Genomic DNA, 15,104 nt, shown 5'->3' with positions numbered 1-15,104 from the left:
GCAGATTCAGGGGCTATCCGACAGTCAGAACAAGATTGGTAGAGGCAACTGGTTAATTTGCGGCTGTTGTAAAATCGATATTCTGATATTCTTGAAGTTAATTTGGGAAATAGAAACTCAATAAAAACTAGTTTTCCCATGGTGCCCCAGGTTAATGAGATAATAATTGCTTGATTCAGTTAATCACGCAATTAGAAACTTGTAATCATTTGATGAGCAACAGTCGTCACATTAACTAATACAACGTCACGACATAGACTAAGTCTGTAAGTAATGTCTGACAGCAGAGGTCGCTGTTTTGGAAACCACAGTGGGATCCACTGAGGGTCCAAACAAAGCTCTGTATGTAATTTATCACATGGTAACTACTTTTCTTTGGGTTTGAATTCAACTTTTTTAACTCACTTTTACATATTAACAAAATGTGATAATTATCAATAGCAACTACTAGAGTTGTTTACATTTACAATCACTGTTTGAGAAATAAAAAACAATGCTAAGATTTCAGAATATATTCCTCTGCTAAGAAGGTGAAATATCTAGATAAAAACAAAAAGCTTCCAGCAGGGGACGGCATTCGTTCTTCCAAGTTCCGACAATTGACAGATATGTAGTGTGACATTCGAAGCTTTTAACATCATCATCACGTGGTATTGTTTCTTCGATACAAGCATCGTTACGTTGTGTCGAATCCAGGACCCCAGCGTCACAAGCTCTGCTGGTCGGCTACTGCGTAACAACCTAGCGGTGCCAAAAGCCCTGATCTGCCCTATAAAGCGTATCTAAATTATGATCGCCAGAACAGCCAAACACATTTTTTTTAGATGATCGTTTTAGGCCCTAAAATGTGTTTATTATGCTACATTTCGATCCCTATGGGGAATAATTTTTAAGTTCACAACAAATCGAGATATTTAATTAAATAATGATCCATTCTGACTACTACATTTGTCATCACACAGCACTACGTGCTGACACAGACCAATGACGGGCCGGCATGCTACGAAGAGGCTCCTGGCTGACTCTCTCAGGCAGGATTGAAATGAATACATTGACCATGATCCTTTGCTAGTTACGGCTATTTTCATAATCCTTGGCACTTCAAATTGAAAAACTTTCGGTTTCATGCGCCATAAGGAGTTTTCCATTGGAATACATGATGACGTCAGCGCTATCACTGTCAACTGGTTTTAATGTCTATGGTTCAATCAGTAGTGCTTTGAAAACTGCATCGGAGCATCAGTGCTCCGGCATGAATTGTCCCATCACTACATATTCTAATATAATAATAATATTAACATTGCTAATTACATAAATGAATAAAATGGTTACTATTACAACTTTGGGATTTACATGGACCCTTAAGGAATTTATTCACCTCTGTAAGCATAATTGAAGCTACAATACTGTCAGTGTTCAACCTTAACATGTGATGACAATACACCCGTCTCAATCTTGTTTTAAGTGTCCCAAAAATGAGAACCAAGCTTCTAAAAAGGTCATTTCAGCCCCCTAGTCTTGGAATTCCCTCCAAGCCAACCTAAAAGTCCAGGACCTGGAGGAGTTCAAAGGACAAAAAGATGAAAAGAAATGCAATTATTTCTAGCTACTAGCTTGCGCTGCCTTATGTAAGGAAACACACACACATATCCACTGTTTGTTTGCTACTGAATTTGTGCTGTTGTCTTCAGTCTGTGTTGTCCATTTTGTCTTACTTTTTTTGTCTTTTTTTATTTTTATCCCAGCCACTTCCCCCACCGCATTTTGCCGCTAAACAGGTCTAGCCTGGTTAAATAAACCAAAGGTGCAAATATGAACAATTTACCAATGGCAATGGTTCCTTGAGGAACTCCAGTTGTTCCTTGAGGATCTCAGGGGTTCCTCGAGTCACCACTAATTCTAAGAGTGGATCACTGCTACTCCAAGGCCCTCCTCTGCCCTCCTTTATGCAAATCTGACCACGACTCCCTTTTGCTCCTGCCTTCCTATTAGCAGAAACTCAAAAGAGGATGTACCCGTGCTAAGGACTATTCAACGCTGGTCTGACCAATCGGAATCCATGCTTCAAGATTGTTTTGATCACGCGGACTGGGATATGTTCCGGGTAGCATCAGAGAATAACATAGACGTATACGTTGATTCAGTGAGTGAGTTTATAAGGAAGTGTATAGGAGATGCTGTACCTACTGTGACTATTAAAACCTACCCTAACCAGAAACCGTGGAGAGATGGAGGCATTCATGCAAAACTGAAAGTGCGAACCACCGCATTTAACCATCGTAAAGTGACTGGGATTATGGCCGAATACCAGCAGTGTAGTTATTCCCTCCGCAAGGCAATCAAAGAAGTGAAATGTCAGTACAGAGACAAAGTGGAGTCGCAATTCAACGGCTCAGACACGAGACATATGAGACACGGTCTACAGACACAAAAGGAAAACCACAAAAGGAAAACCAGCCACGTCACGGACACCGACGTCTTGTTTCCAGTCAAACTAAACACCTTCTTTGCCCGCTTTGAGGATAATACAGTGCGATCGACGGGGCCCGCTACCAAGGACTGTGGGCTCTCCTTCTCCGTGGCCAACGTAAGTAAGACATTCAAAAGTGTTAACCCTCGCAAGACTGCCGGCCCAGACAGCATCCCTAGCCGCGTTCTCAGAGCATGTGCAGACCAGCTGGCTGGTGTGTTTACGGACATATTCAATCTCTCCCTATCCCAGTCTGCTGTCCCCACATGCTTCAAGATGGCTACCATTGTTCCTGTACCCAAGAAGGCAAAGTAAACTAAATGACTATCGCCCCGTAGCACTCACTTCCGTCATCATGAAGTGTTTTGAGATACTAGTCAAGGATCATATCACCTCCACCTTACCTGTCACCCTAGAACCACTTCAATTTACTTACCACCCCAATAGATCCACAGACTATGCAATTGCGTTCACATTGCATGCTGCCCTATCTCATCTGGACAAGAGGAATACCTATGTAAGAATGCTGTTAATTGACAATAGCTCAGCATTCAACACCATAGTACCCTCAAAGCTCATCATTAAGCTTGAGGCCCTGGGTCTCAACCCCACCCTGTGCAATTGGGTCCTGGACTTGCTGACGGGCCGCCCCCAGGTGGTGAAGGTAGGAAACAATATCTCCACTTCGCCGATGCTCCACACTGGGGCCCCACAAGGGTGTGTGCTCAGCCCCCTCCTGTACTCCCTGTTCACCCATGACTGCATGGACTTGCAGGCCTCCAACTCAATCATCAAGTTTGCAGACGACACATCAGTAGTAGGCTTGATTACCAACAATGACGAGACAGCCTACAGGGAGGAGGTGAGGGCACTCGGAGTGTGGTGTCAGGAAAACAACCTCTCATTCAACGTCAACAAAACAAAGGAGAAAATCGTGGACTTCAGGAAACAGCAAAGGGAGCACGCCCTTATCCACATCGATGGGACAGCAGTGGAGAAGGTGGAAAGTCTTAAATTCCTCGGCATACACATCACGGACAAACTGAAATGGTCCACCGACACAGACAGTGTGGTGAAGAAGACATAACAGTGCCTCTTCAACCTCAGGAGGCTGAAGAAATGTGGTTGTCACCTAAAACCCTTACAAACCTTGACAGATGCACAATTGAGAGCATCCTGTCAGGCTGTATCACCGCTTGGTTCGGCAACTGCACCGAACACAACCGCAAGGCTCTCCAGACGGTGGTGTGGTCTGAACAACGCATCACCGGAGGCAAACTACCCGGCCTCCAGGACACCTACAGCACCCGATGTCACAGGAAGGCCAAAAATATCATCAAGAACAACAACCACCCGAGCCACTGTCTGTTCACCACGCTACCATCAAGAAGGAGAGGTCAGTAAAGGTGCATCAAAGCTGGGACCAAGAGACTAAAAAACAGCTCCTATCTCAAGGCCATCAGACTGTTTAACAGCCATCACTAAAACAGAGAGGCTGCTGCCTGCATACAGACTTGAAATCATTGGCCAATTGAATAAATGAATCACTAGCCACTTTAATAATGACACTTTAATAATGTTTAAATACATTGCATTACTCATCTCTTGTGTATATACTGTATTTAATACCTTCTATTGCTCATCCATACATTTTTATGATATACAGTTGAAGTCAGAAGTTTACATACATTTAGGTTGGAGTCATTAAAACTCATTTTTCAAGCACTCCAGAAATGTAATGTTAACAAACTATAGTTTTGGCAAGTCGGTTAGGACATCTACTTTGTGCATAACACAAGTAATTTTTCCAACAATTGTTTACAGACAGATTATTTCACTTATAATTCACTGTATCACAATTCCAGTGGGTCAGAAGTTTACATACACTAAGTTGACTGTGCCTTTAAACAACTTGGAAAATTCCAGAAAATTATGGCATGGCTTTAGAAGCTTCTGATAGGCTAATTGACATAATTTGAGTCAATTGGAGGTGTACGTTTGGATGGTTTTCAAGGCCTACCTTCAAACTCAGTGCCTCTTTGCTTGACATCATGGGAAAATCTAAATAAATCAGCCAAGACCTCCAATTATAGACCTCCCACAAGTCTGGTTCATCCTTGGGAACAATTTCCAAACGCCTGAAGGTACCACGTTCATCTGTACAAATAATAATACGCAAGTATAAACACCATGGGAACACGCAGCCATCATATCCAGAACAACAGCAAAGGACCTTGTGAAGATGCTGGAGGAAACAGGCACAAACGTATCCATATCCACAGTAAAACACGTCCTATATCGACTTAAACTGAAAGGCCGCTTAGCCAGGAAGAAGCCACTGCTCCAAAACAGACATAATAAAGCAATTGCACATGGGGACAAAGATCATACTTTTTGGAGAAATGTCCTCTGGTCTGATGAAACAAAAATAGAACTGTTTGGCCATAATGACCATCGTTATGTTTGGAGGAGAAAGGGGGAGAATTGCAAGCAAAAGAACACCATTCCAACCGTGAAGCACAGGGATGGCAGCATCATGGTTGTGTGGGTGCTTTGCTGCAGGAGGGATTGGCATCATGAGGTAGGGAAATTATGTGGATATGCTGAAGCAACATCTCAAGACATCAGTCAGGAAGTTAAAGCTTGGTCGCAAATTGGTCTTCCAAATGGACATTGACCCCAAGCATACTTCCAAAGTTGTGGCAAAATGGCTTAAGGACAACAAAGTCAAGGTATTGGAGTTGCCATCACAAAGCCCTGATCTCAATCCCATAGAAAATTTGTGGGCAGAACTGAAAAAGCGTGTGCGAGTAAGGAGTCCTACAAACCTGACTCAGTTACACCAGCTCTGTCAGGAGGAATGGGCCAAAATTCACCCAACTTATTGTGGGAAGCTTGTGGAAGGCTACTCAAAACATTTGACACAAGTTAAATCATTTAAAGGCAATGCTACCAAATACTAAGTGAGTGTATGTAAACTTCTGACCCACTGAGAATGTGATGAAAGAAATAAAAGCTGAAAGAAATAATCCTCTCTACTATTATTCTGACATTTCACATTCTTAAAATAAAGTGGTGATCCTAACTGACCTAAGACAGGGAATTGTTACTCAGATTAAATGTCAGGAATTGTGAAACACTGAGTTTAAATGTATTTGGCTAAGGTGTATGTACATTTCCGACTTCAACTGTATCCTTATTCCATTCCTTTACTTAGATTTGTGTGTATTAGGTAGTTGTTGTGGAATTGTTAGATTAGATGTTCGATATTGCTGCAATGTCGGAAGTAGAAGAACAAGCATTTCGCTACACACATAACATCTTCTAACCATGTGTATGTGACCAATACAATTTGATACCTACCTGTGTGTGTGTGTGTGTGTGTGTGTGTGTGTATGTGTGTGTGTGTGTGTGTGTGTGTGTGTGTGTGTGTGTGTGTGTGTGTGTGTGTGTGTGTGTGTGTGTGTGTGTGTGGTGTGTGTGTGCGTGCGTGTGTGCGTGCGTGTGTGCGTGTGTGTCTGTGTGTACGTGCGTGCATGTGTGCAGTCCCTGTCTTAGTGGTATGGTTTTGAGGAGATAAAGTGGGACTATTTCCACCACAGTCTCTCCTTTCCTCCACATGAGTATATATAGAGGGAGAGAAGGGGAATCTAGGGGGAGAGGGTGGATAATTCAAGAAGCGAGAGAAAGAGAGGACCATATGGAATAGAGAGAGAAAGAGAGGACCATATGGAATTGAGAGAGAGAGGACCATAAGGAATAGAGAGAGAAAGAGAGGACCATATGGAACAGAGAGAGAAAGAGAGGACCATATGGAATAGAGAGAGAAAGAGAGGACCATAAGGAATTGAGAGAGAAAGAGAGGACCATAAGGAATTGAGAGAGAAAGAGAGGACCATAAGGAATAGAGAGAGAGAGAGAGGGTCATATGGAATTGAGAGAGAAAGAGAGGACCATAAGGAATAGAGAGAGAAAGAGAGGACCATATGGAATAGAGAGAGAAAGAGAGGACCATAAGGAATAGAGAGAGAAAGAGAGGACCATATGGAATAGAAAGAGAAAGAGAGGGAGGACCTTATGGAATAGAGAGAAAGAGAGGCCCATAAGGAATTGAGAGAGAAAGAGAGGACCATATGGAATTGAGAGAGAAAGAGAGGACCATAAGGAATAGTGAGAGAAAGAGAGGACCATATGGAATAGAGAGAGAAAGAGAGGACCATATGGAATAGAGAGAGAAAGAGAGGACCATAAGGAATTGAGAGAGAAAGAGAGGACCATAAGGAATAGAGAGAGAAAGAGAGGACCATATGGAATAGAGAGAGAAAGAGAGGACCATATGGAATAGAGAGCGAAAGAGAAGACCATATGGAATAGAGAGAGAAAGAGAGGACCATATTGAATAGAGAGAGAAAGAGAAGACTATAAGGAATTGCGAGAGAAAGAGAAGACCATAAGGAATTGAGAGAGAAAGAGAGGACCGTATGGAATAGAGAGAGAAAGAGAAGACTATAAGGAATTGAGAGAGAAAGAGAGGACAATATGGAATAGAAAGAGAAAGAGAGGACCTTATGGAATAGAGAGAGAAAGAGAGGACCATAAGGAATAGAGAGAGAAATGAGTAGTGTGTATGAGAGAGGGAGGAGAGAGGAGTGTGTATGAGCGAGGTGAGGAGAGAGGACAATTTATGAGCAAGAGAGGAGGGAGGAATGTGTATGAGGGAGGGAGGAGAGAGGAGTGTGTATGAGGGAGGGAGGAGAGAGGAGTGTGTATGAGTGAGGTGAGGAGAGAGGACAATGTATGAGCAAGGGAGGAGGGAGGAATGTTTATGAGGGAGGGAGGAGAGAGGACAATTTATGAGCAAGGGAGGAGGGAGGAATGTGTATGAGGGAGGGTGGAGAGAGGAGTGTGAATGAGCAAGGTGAGGAGAGAGGACAATTTATGAGCAAGGGAGGAGGGAGGAATGTGTATGAGCGAGGTGAGGAGAGAGGACAATGTATGAGCAGGGGAGGAGAGATGAGTGTGAATGAGCGAGTGAGGAGGAGGACAATTTATGAGCAAGGGAGGAGGGAGGAATGTGTATTAGGGAGGGAGGAGAGAGGTGTGTGTATGAGCGAGGTGAGGAGAGAGGACAATTTATGAGCAAGGGAGGAGGGAGGAGTGTGTATGAGCAAGGGAGGAGAGAGGAGTGTGTATGAGCGAGGTGAGGAGAGAGTGTATGGCAACACTTGTCCTGGGTGATAATGAGCTCCAGCATTGACATCCATCCGCTCAACAGAAAGAAAGGAAAACAACACAACAGCAGAAATGCTCTGCTCTGCTTCTCATTCTGGAGCATGGGATCAACACTGTGACACTATATCTCTCTGAGTGTGTGTGTGTGTGTGTGTGTGTGTGTGTGTGTGTGTGTGTGTGTGTGTGTGTGTGTGTGTGTGTGTGTGTGTGTGTGTGTGTGTGTGCGTGCGTGTGTGTGTGTGTGTGTGTGTGTGTGTGTGTGCGTGTGTGCGTGTGCGTGCGTGCGTGCGTGTGTTTGTGTGTGTATGATTTGCGTATCCTGAAAATAATTTTGCATGACAGTGTGCGGTCCGTGTATGCTCACTGTGTTTGTGTGCATGTGTGTGAGTGTGTGTGTGTGGTCAGTGCAGACTCACGTGATAGTGTCGATCATGTCCAGGCCCATCTCTACACAACAGTGTGCATGGTCTGCCTTGGGTTGGGTCAGACCTGACACACAGTAGTAACAGTCCCCCAGAATCTTTATACGCCTACAGTGGTTCTCCTGGAGAGATGAGGGGGAGGGGTAGAGGGAGAGGGAGGGAAGAAGAGGGGGGAGGAGGGGGAGAGGGAGAGAAGAGCGGGATAGACGAGAGAGGGGGAGAGGTGGGACAGAGTGGTGGAAGAGGGAGAGGAGAGAAGAGAGAAGGGTGGAAGAGTGGGGAGAGAGAGGAAGAGAGACAGAGAGCAATGGTGAGATGAAGAAATGGGAAGGAAAAGAGAGAGGGCAATGGAGAGGTGAAGAAATGGGGAGGAAAAGAGAGAGTGCAATGGAGAGGTGAAGAAATGGGGAGGTAGAGAGACAGATGGCAATGGAGAGGTGAAGAAATAGGGAGGAAGAGAGAGAGAGGGCAATGGAGAGGTGAAGAAATGGGGAGGTAGAGAGATAGAGGGCAATGTAGAGGTGAAGAAATGGGGAGGAAGAGAGACAGAGGGCAATGGAGAGGTGAAGAAATGGGGAGGAAGAGAGACAGAGGGCAATTGAGAGGTGAAGAAATAGGGAGTAAGAGAGAACAATTGAGAGGTGAAGAATTGGGGAGGAAGAGAGAGATGACAATGGAGAGGTGAATAAATAAGGAGGAAGAAAAACAGAGGGCAATGGAGAGGTGAAGAAATAGGGAGTAAGAGAGGACAATGGAGAGGTGAAGAAATGGGGAGGAAGAGAGAGATGACAATGGAGAGGTGAAGAAATGGGGAGGAAGAGAGACAGAGGGCAATGGAGAGGTGCAGAAATGGGGAGGTAGAGAGAGAGAGAAGGCAATGGAGAGGTGAAGAAAAGGGGAGGTAGAGAGACATAGGGAAATCGAGAGGTGAAGAAATGGGGCGGTAGAGAGACAGAGGACAATGGAGAGGAAGAAATGGGGAGGAAGAGAGACAGAGGGCAATGGAGAGGTGAATAAATGGGGAGGAAGAGAGACAGAGGGAAATTGAGAGGTGAAGAAATAGGGAGTAAGAGAGGACAATGGAGAGGTGAAGAAATAGGGAGTAAGAGAGGACAATGGAGAAGTGAAGAAATAGGGAGGAAGAAAATCAGAGGGCAATGGAGAAGAAGAAATAGGGAGGTAGAGAGACAGAGGGCAATGGAGAGGTGAAGAAATGGGGAGGAAGAGAGACAGAGGGCAATGGAGAGGTGAAGAAATGGGGAGGTAGAGAGACAGAGGGCAATGGAGAGGTGAAGAAATGGGGAGGGAGGGAGACAGAGGGCAATGGAGAGGTGAAGAAATGGGGAGGAAGAGACAGAGGGCAATGGAGAGGAAGAAATGGGGAGGAAGAGAGACAGGGGGCAATGGAGAGGTGAATAAATGGGGAGGAAGAAAGATAGAGGGCAATGGAGAGGTGAAGAAATGGGGAGGAAGAGAGACAGAGGGCAATTGAGAGGTGAAGAAATAGGGAGTAAGAGAGGACAATTGAGAGGTGAAGAAATGGGGAGGAAGAGAGAGATGACAATGGAGAGGTGAAGAAATAAGGAGGAAGAAAAACAGAGGGCAATGGAGAGGTGAAGAAATAGGGAGTAAGAGAGGACAATGGAGAGGTGAAGAAATGGGGAGGAAGAGAGAGATGACAATGGAGAGGTGAAGAAATGGGGAGGAAGAGAGAGAGAGGGCAATGGAGAGGTGAAGAAAAGGGGAGGTAGAGAGACAGAGGGAAATCGAGAGGTGAAGAAATGGGACGGTAGAGAGACAGAGGGAAATGGAGAGGTGAAGAAATGGGGAGGTAGAGAGACAGAGGGCAATGGAGAGGTGAAGAAATGGGGAGGTAGAGAGACAGAGGGCAATGGAGAGGAAGAAATGGGGAGGAAGAGAGACAGAGGGCAATGGAGAGGTGAAGAAATGGGGAGGAAGAGAGACAGAGGGCAATGGAGAGGAAGAAATGGGGAGGAAGAGAGACAGAGGGCAATGGAGAGGTGAAGAAATGGGGAGGTAGAGAGACAGAGGGCAATGGAGAGGTGAAGAAATGGGGAGGAAGAGAGACAGATGGAAATGGAGAGGTGAATAAATTGTGAGGTAGAGAGACAGAGGGAAATGGAGAGTTGAAGAAATGGGGAGGAAGAGAGACAGAGGGCAATGGAGAGGTGAAGAAATGGGGAGGAAGAGAGAAAGAGGGCAATGGAGAGGTGAAGAAATTGGGAGGTAGAGAGACAGAGGGTAATGGAGAGGTGAAGAAATGGGGAGGAAGAGAGACAGAGTGCAATTGAGAGGTGACGAAATGGGGAGGAAGAAAGATAGAGGGCAATGGAGAGGTGAAGAAATAGGGAGGAAGAGAGACAGAGGGCAATTGAGAGGTGACGAAATGGGAGGAAGAAAGATAGAGGGCAATGGAGAGGTGAAGAAATAGGGAGGAAGAGAGATAGAGGGCAATGGAGAGGTGAAGAAATGGGGAGGAAGAGAGACAGAGTGCAATTGAGAGGTGACGAAATGGGGAGGAAGAAAGATAGAGGGCAATGGAGAGGTGAAGAAATAGGGAGGAAGAGAGACCGAGGGCAATGGAGAGGTGAAGAAATGGGGAGGAAGAGAGACAGAGGGCAATGGAGAGGTGAAGAAATGGGGAGGAAGAGAGACAGAGGGCAATGGAGAGGTGCAGAAATGGGTAGGGAGGGAGACAGAGGGCAATGGAGAGGTGCAGAAATGGGGAGGAAGAGAGAAAGAGGGCAATGGAGAGGTGAAGAAATGGGGAGGTAGAGAGACAGGGGGCAATGGAGAGGTGAAGAAATGGGGAGGAAGAGACAGAGGGCAATGGAGAGGAAGAAATGGGGAGGAAGAGAGACAGAGGCCAATGGAGAGGTGAAGAAATAGGGAGGAAGAGAGAGAGAGGGCAATTGAGAGGTGAAGAAATGGGGAGGAAGAGAGACAGAGGGAAATTGAGAGGTGAAGAAATAGGGAGTAAGAGAGGACAATGGAGAGGTGAAGAAATAGGGAGTAAGAGAGGACAATGGAGAAGTGAAGAAATAGGGAGGAAGAAAATCAGAGGGCAATGGAGAAGAAGAAATAGGGAGGTAGAGAGACAGGAGGCAATGGAGCGGTGAAGAAATGGGGAGGAAGAGAGACAGAGGGCAATGGAGAGGTGAAGAAATGGGGAGGTAGAGAGACAGAGGGCAATGGAGAGGTGAAGAAATAGGGAGGGAGGGAGACAGAGGGCAATGGAGAGGTGAAGAAATGGGGAGGAGGAGACAGAGGGCAATGGAGAGGAAGAAATGGGGAGGAAGAGAGACAGGGGGCAATGGAGAGATGAATAAATGGAGAGGAAGAAAGATAGAGGGCAATGGAGAGGTGAAGAAATGGGGAGGAAGAGAGACAGAGGGCAATTGAGAGGTGAAGAAATAGGGAGTAAGAGAGGACAATTGAGAGGTGAAGAAATGGGGAGGAAGAGAGAGATGACAATGGAGAGGTGAAGAAATAAGGAGGAAGAAAAACAGAAGGCAATGGAGAGGTGAAGAAATAGGGAGTAAGAGAGGACAATGGAGAGGTGAAGAAATGGGGAGGAAGAGAGAGATGACAATGGAGAGGTGAAGAAATGGGGAGGAAGAGAGAGAGAGGGCAATGGAGAGGTGAAGAAAAGGGGAGGTAGAGAGACAGAGGGAAATCGAGAGGTGAAGAAATGGGACGGTAGAGAGACAGAGGGAAATGGAGAGGTGAAGAAATGGGGAGGTAGAGAGACAGAGGGCAATGGAGAGGTGAAGAAATGGGGAGGTAGAGAGACAGAGGGCAATGGAGAGGAAGAAATGGGGAGGAAGAGAGACAGAGGGCAATGGAGAGGTGAAGAAATGGGGAGGAAGAGAGACAGAGGGCAATGGAGAGGAAGAAATGGGGAGGAAGAGAGACAGAGGGCAATGGAGAGGTGAAGAAATGGGGAGGTAGAGAGACAGAGGGCAATGGAGAGGTGAAGAAATGGGGAGGAAGAGAGACAGATGGAAATGGAGAGGTGAATAAATTGTGAGGTAGAGAGACAGAGGGAAATGGAGAGTTGAAGAAATGGGGAGGAAGAGAGACAGAGGGCAATGGAGAGGTGAAGAAATGGGGAGGAAGAGAGAAAGAGGGCAATGGAGAGGTGAAGAAATTGGGAGGTAGAGAGACAGAGGGTAATGGAGAGGTGAAGAAATGGGGAGGAAGAGAGACAGAGTGCAATTGAGAGGTGAAGAAATGGGGAGGAAGAGAGACAGAGGGCAATGGAGAGGTGAAGAAATGGGGAGGAAGAGAGACAGAGGGCAATGGAGAGGTGCAGAAATGGGTAGGGAGGGAGACAGAGGGCAATGGAGAGGTGCAGAAATGGGGAGGAAGAGAGAAAGAGGGCAATGGAGAGGTGAAGAAATGGGGAGGTAGAGAGACAGGGGGCAATGGAGAGGTGAAGAAATGGGGAGGAAGAGACAGAGGGCAATGGAGAGGAAGAAATGGGGAGGAAGAGAGACAGAGGGCAATGGAGAGGTGAAGAAATAGGGAGGAAGAGAGAGAGAGGGCAATTGAGAGGTGAAGAAATGGGGAGGAAGAGAGACAGAGGGCAATGGAGAGGTGAAGAAATGGGGAGGAAGAGAGACAGAGGGCAATGGAGAGGTGAAGAAATAGGGAGGAAGAGAGACAGGAATTTTCATGATTGCAAACAGTGATGATCAAAAAAAGGGTAATTCTCAGTCAAAACCTGTAACATGGCTTTCTTTATAAACCTGTAACAGGGCTTCCTTGATAAACCCGTAACAGGGCTTCCTTGATAAACCTGTAACAGGCTTCCTTGATAGACCTGTAACAGGGCTTCCTTGATAAACCTGTAACAGGGCTTCCATTATAAACCTGTAACAGGGCTTCCATGATAAACCTGTAACAGGGCTTCCTTGATAAACCTGTAACAGGGCTTCCATGATAAACCGGTAACAGGGCTTCCTTGATAAACCCGTAACAGGGCTTCCATGATAAACCTGTAACAGGGCTTCCTTGATAAACCTGTAACAGGGCTTCCATTATAAACCTGTAACAGGGCTTCCATGATAAACCTGTAACAGGGCTTCCTTGATAAACCTGTAACAGGGCTTCCATGATAAACCGGTAACAGGGCTTCCTTGATAAACCTGTAACAGGGCTTCCATGATAAACCTGTAACAGGGCTTTCATGATAAACCTGTAACAGGGCTTCCATTATAAATCTGTAACAGGGCTTCCATGATAAACCTGTTACAGGGCTTCCATTATAAACCTGTAACAGGGCTTCCATGATAAACCTGTAACAGGGCTTCCATTATAAACCTGTAACAGGGCTTCCTTGATAAACCTGTAACAGGGCTTCCATGATAAACCTGTAACAGGGCTTCCTTGATAAACCTGTAACAGAGCATCCATGATAAACCTGTAGCAGAGCATCCATGATAAACCTGTAGCAGAGCATCCATGATAAACCTGTAGCAGAGCATCCATGATAAACCTGTAGCAGAGCATCCATGATAAACCTGTAGCAGAGCATCCATGATAAACCTGTAGCAGAGCATCCATGATAAACCTGTAGCAGAGCTTCCATGATAAACCTGTAGCAGAGCATCCATGATAAACCTGTAGCAGAGCATCCATGATAAACCTGTAGCAGAGCATCCATGATAAACCTGTAGCAGAGCATCCATGATAAACCTGTAGCAGAGCATCCATGATAAACCTGTAGCAGAGCTTCCATGAGCTTCCAAACCTGTTGTCGAGATGTTCCTTCTCGACAAGCAACAATAAGAAATGATCAAATATAAGAATATGAACATAAAGTAAATTACTCAGTATAATATAATAAACATGTTAGCATCAGCATCAGTTTAAAACATGAAGGCACAATTCATAGTCCAGGATTTACACTTGTTCTGGGGAAGGGGGATTGTTAGGCAAATGTTTAAATAGTGAAGTATTTAGCATAATATTAAGTCTGGTAAGTGGTGTGCATGTGTCTGTCTGGTCTGGTAAGTGGTGTGCATGTGTCTGTCTGTGTGTCTGTGTGTGTGTGTGTGCGTGCGTGTGTGTGTGTGTGTGCGTGCGTGCGTGTGTGTGTGTGCGTGCGTGTGTGTGTGCGTGCGTGCGTGCGTGTGTGGAAGTTTGGTTGCAAATGGGTCCTCAAATGGACAATGACCTCAAGCATACTTCTAAAGTCAAGGTATTGGAGTTGCCATCACAAAGCCCTGACCTCAATCCCATAGAAAATTTGTGGGCAGAACTGAAAAAGCGTGTGCGAGTAAGGAGGCCTACAAACCTGACTCAGTTACACCAGCTCTGTCAGGAGGAATGGGCCAAAATTCACCCAACTTATTGTGGGAAGCTTGTGGAAGGCTACTCAAAACGTTTGACACAAGTTAAATAATTTAAAGGCAATGCTACCAAATACTAATTGAGTGTATGTAAACTTCTGACCCACTGGGAATGTGATAAAATAAACAAAAGTTGAAATAAATCATTCTCTGTAATATTATTCTGAAATTTCACATTCTTAAAATGAAGTGGTGATAACTGACCTATGACAGAGAATTCTTACTAGGATTAAATGTCAGGAATTGTGAAAAACGAAGGTGTATGTAAACTTCCAACTTCAACTGTAACAATTCATAACAATAAACACAAGTCTAAAAGTAAAATAATGGAATGAATAAATACTAAATATTAGAATGGGCAACGTCGGAGTGAGATAAACTAGAATACAGTAGAGTACAGCATATACATATACCATGTGTAAAACAGTATGTAAACATTATTAAAGTGACCATTGTTCCATTATTAAAGTGACCAGTGATTCCATATCTATGTACAGTACATGGGCAGCACCCTCTAAATGACCTTGTTGAGTAACTGGGTGGCAGCCAGCTAGTGACAATGACTAAATTCAGGGCAGGGTACTGCGTGGACTTCATGATTGA

General features: G+C 45.1%; 1 protein-coding gene across 1 annotated transcript in view; it reads right to left on the bottom strand.

Annotated features, from left to right (window-relative positions):
• The window catches only part of LOC139410244 (adenylate cyclase 1a), a 203,578-nt gene that overhangs the window by 30,861 nt on the left and 157,613 nt on the right, over positions 1 to 15,104 (bottom strand). The window contains exon 5 of the mRNA XM_071155717.1: positions 8,119 to 8,246. Within this exon, the coding sequence (XP_071011818.1) occupies positions 8,119 to 8,246 (128 nt within the window). The remainder of the gene's footprint in view (positions 1 to 8,118; positions 8,247 to 15,104) is intronic.

Source organism: Oncorhynchus clarkii, chromosome 5 (assembly GCF_045791955.1).
Source record: "Oncorhynchus clarkii lewisi isolate Uvic-CL-2024 chromosome 5, UVic_Ocla_1.0, whole genome shotgun sequence".
In the NCBI taxonomy this organism is placed as follows: domain Eukaryota; kingdom Metazoa; phylum Chordata; class Actinopteri; order Salmoniformes; family Salmonidae; genus Oncorhynchus; species Oncorhynchus clarkii.
This window is presented reverse-complemented; position numbering and strand designations above follow the sequence as displayed.